The sequence below is a fragment of the Callorhinus ursinus genome, unplaced genomic scaffold (assembly GCF_003265705.2).
Source record: "Callorhinus ursinus isolate GAN/ISIS: 27379988/994484 unplaced genomic scaffold, GSC_fseal_2.0 scaffold3, whole genome shotgun sequence".
Taxonomy (NCBI): domain Eukaryota; kingdom Metazoa; phylum Chordata; class Mammalia; order Carnivora; family Otariidae; genus Callorhinus; species Callorhinus ursinus.
Genome location: NW_027397065.1, coordinates 22406321 through 22407969, shown reverse-complemented (window position 1 = coordinate 22407969; position 1649 = coordinate 22406321). Strand labels below are relative to the sequence as shown.

General features: G+C 43.4%; 1 protein-coding gene across 3 annotated transcripts; it reads left to right on the top strand.

Moving 5' to 3' along the window:
* The first annotated feature begins 455 nt into the window (after positions 1–455).
* LOC112819683 (ubiquitin-conjugating enzyme E2 C-like) lies at positions 456–1049 on the top strand. Of its 3 annotated transcripts, none has more exons than XM_025866608.2 (2): positions 471–606; positions 688–1049. In XM_025866608.2, the coding sequence occupies exons 1-2, from the start codon at positions 471–473 to the stop codon at positions 1008–1010; spliced, it is 459 nt and encodes a 152-aa protein (XP_025722393.1). In that variant the 3' UTR covers positions 1011–1049. The 3 variants fall into 3 exon arrangements, with proteins under 3 accessions (XP_025722391.1, XP_025722393.1, XP_025722392.1); XM_025866607.2 differs by having other exon boundaries at positions 471–755; positions 828–1049; XM_025866606.2 differs by having other exon boundaries at positions 456–1049.
* Positions 1050–1649: the final 600 nt, after the last annotated feature.

The following is a 1649-nucleotide window of genomic DNA, read 5'->3' as shown; positions in this document are numbered from 1 at the left end:
ATCGGGCTCCCTGCTCAGCAGGGAGCTTGCTTCTCCCTCTGCCTCTGCCTGCCTGCCTGCCTACTTGTGCTCTCTCTCTCTCTGTGTCAAATAAATAAATAAAATCTTAAAAAAAAAAAAGAAAAAGAAAAAGAAAAAGGGAAAACATTATAGAGTTTCCTCAAAAAAATTAAAAATAGAACTATCTTATGATCTAGCAATTCCACTTCTGGGTATTTATCTGAAGGAAATGAATGAAAACACTCATCCAAAAGACTTATGCACCCCTATGTTTATCACAGCAATATTTATAATAGCTAAGATATGGAAGCACCTAACTGTTCACCAACAGATGAATGAATCAAGAAGATGTAGCACACACACACACACACACAAACACACTGGGATATTACTCAGCCATAAAAAAGAATGAGATCGGCAGTTGCAGTCGTGCTCTCCGAGTTCCTGTCTCTCTCCCCGCACCGCCCGGAATGGCCTCGCAGAACCGCGACCCAGCTGCCGCCAGTGTCGCCGCCGCCTGCAAAGGAACCGAGCCCAGCGGGGGCGCCGCCCGGGGCCCCGTGGGCAAGAGGCTACAGCAGGAGCCGATGACCCTCATGATGTCTGGTGACAAAGGCATCTTTGCCTTCCCTGAATCCGACAACCTTTTCAAATGGGTGGGGACCATCCATCGGGCAGCAGGCACAGTTTATGAAGACCTGAGGTATAAGCTCTCGCTGGAGTTCCCCCGTGGCTACCCTTACAACACGCCCACGGTGAAGTTCCTTACACCCTGCTACCACCCCAACATGGACACCCAGGGAAACATCTGCCTGGACATCCTGAAGGACAAGTGGTCTGCCCTGTATGATGTCAGGACCATCCTGCTGTCCATCCAGAGCCCGCTAGGAGAACCAAACATTGATAGTCCTTTGAACACGCATGCTGCCGAGCTCTGGAAAAACCCCACAGCCTTTAAGAAGTATCTGCAAGAAACCTACTCGAAGCAGGTCTCCAGCCACGATCCCTGACTGTCCAGCCTCTCTCTTTGTGTTGTCTTGTTATTTTCTCCTTAGACAGTCTTTCTCTTCATTTCTGTCTAGGACTCTATCTTAAGCTGTGGTGTCATTTTTGTTTTGTTTCTGTTTTTTAAATTAAGTCTCTGGTTGAGCCCTTGTGATGAATATATTAAATAAATACACTGGGTTTAAAAAAAAAAAAAAAAGAATGCGATCTTGCCATTTGTGAGAACATGGATAGACCTAGAGGGTATTATCCTAAGTGAAATAAGTCAGACGGAGAAAGACAAATACTGTATATGATTTTACTTCTATGTGGAATCTAAAAAACAAGTCAAATGAACAAATAAAACTGACTCATACATACAGAGAATAAAGTGATGGTTGCCAGAGGGGAGGGGGGTGAAAGGGATGGACAAAATATGTGGAGCAGATTAAGAGTTACCATCTTCCAGTTATAAAATAAGGCCCAGGGATCTAATGTACAATATAGGGAGTATAGTCAATAATATTATTACAGCTTTGTATGGTGACAGATGGTAACTAGACTTATTGTGGTGACCATTTTGTAATGCATATAGTGAATCACTAGTACAATATTATATGTCAGTATTGTAAATCAATTATCCTTCAGTAAAATTTTAAAAACTC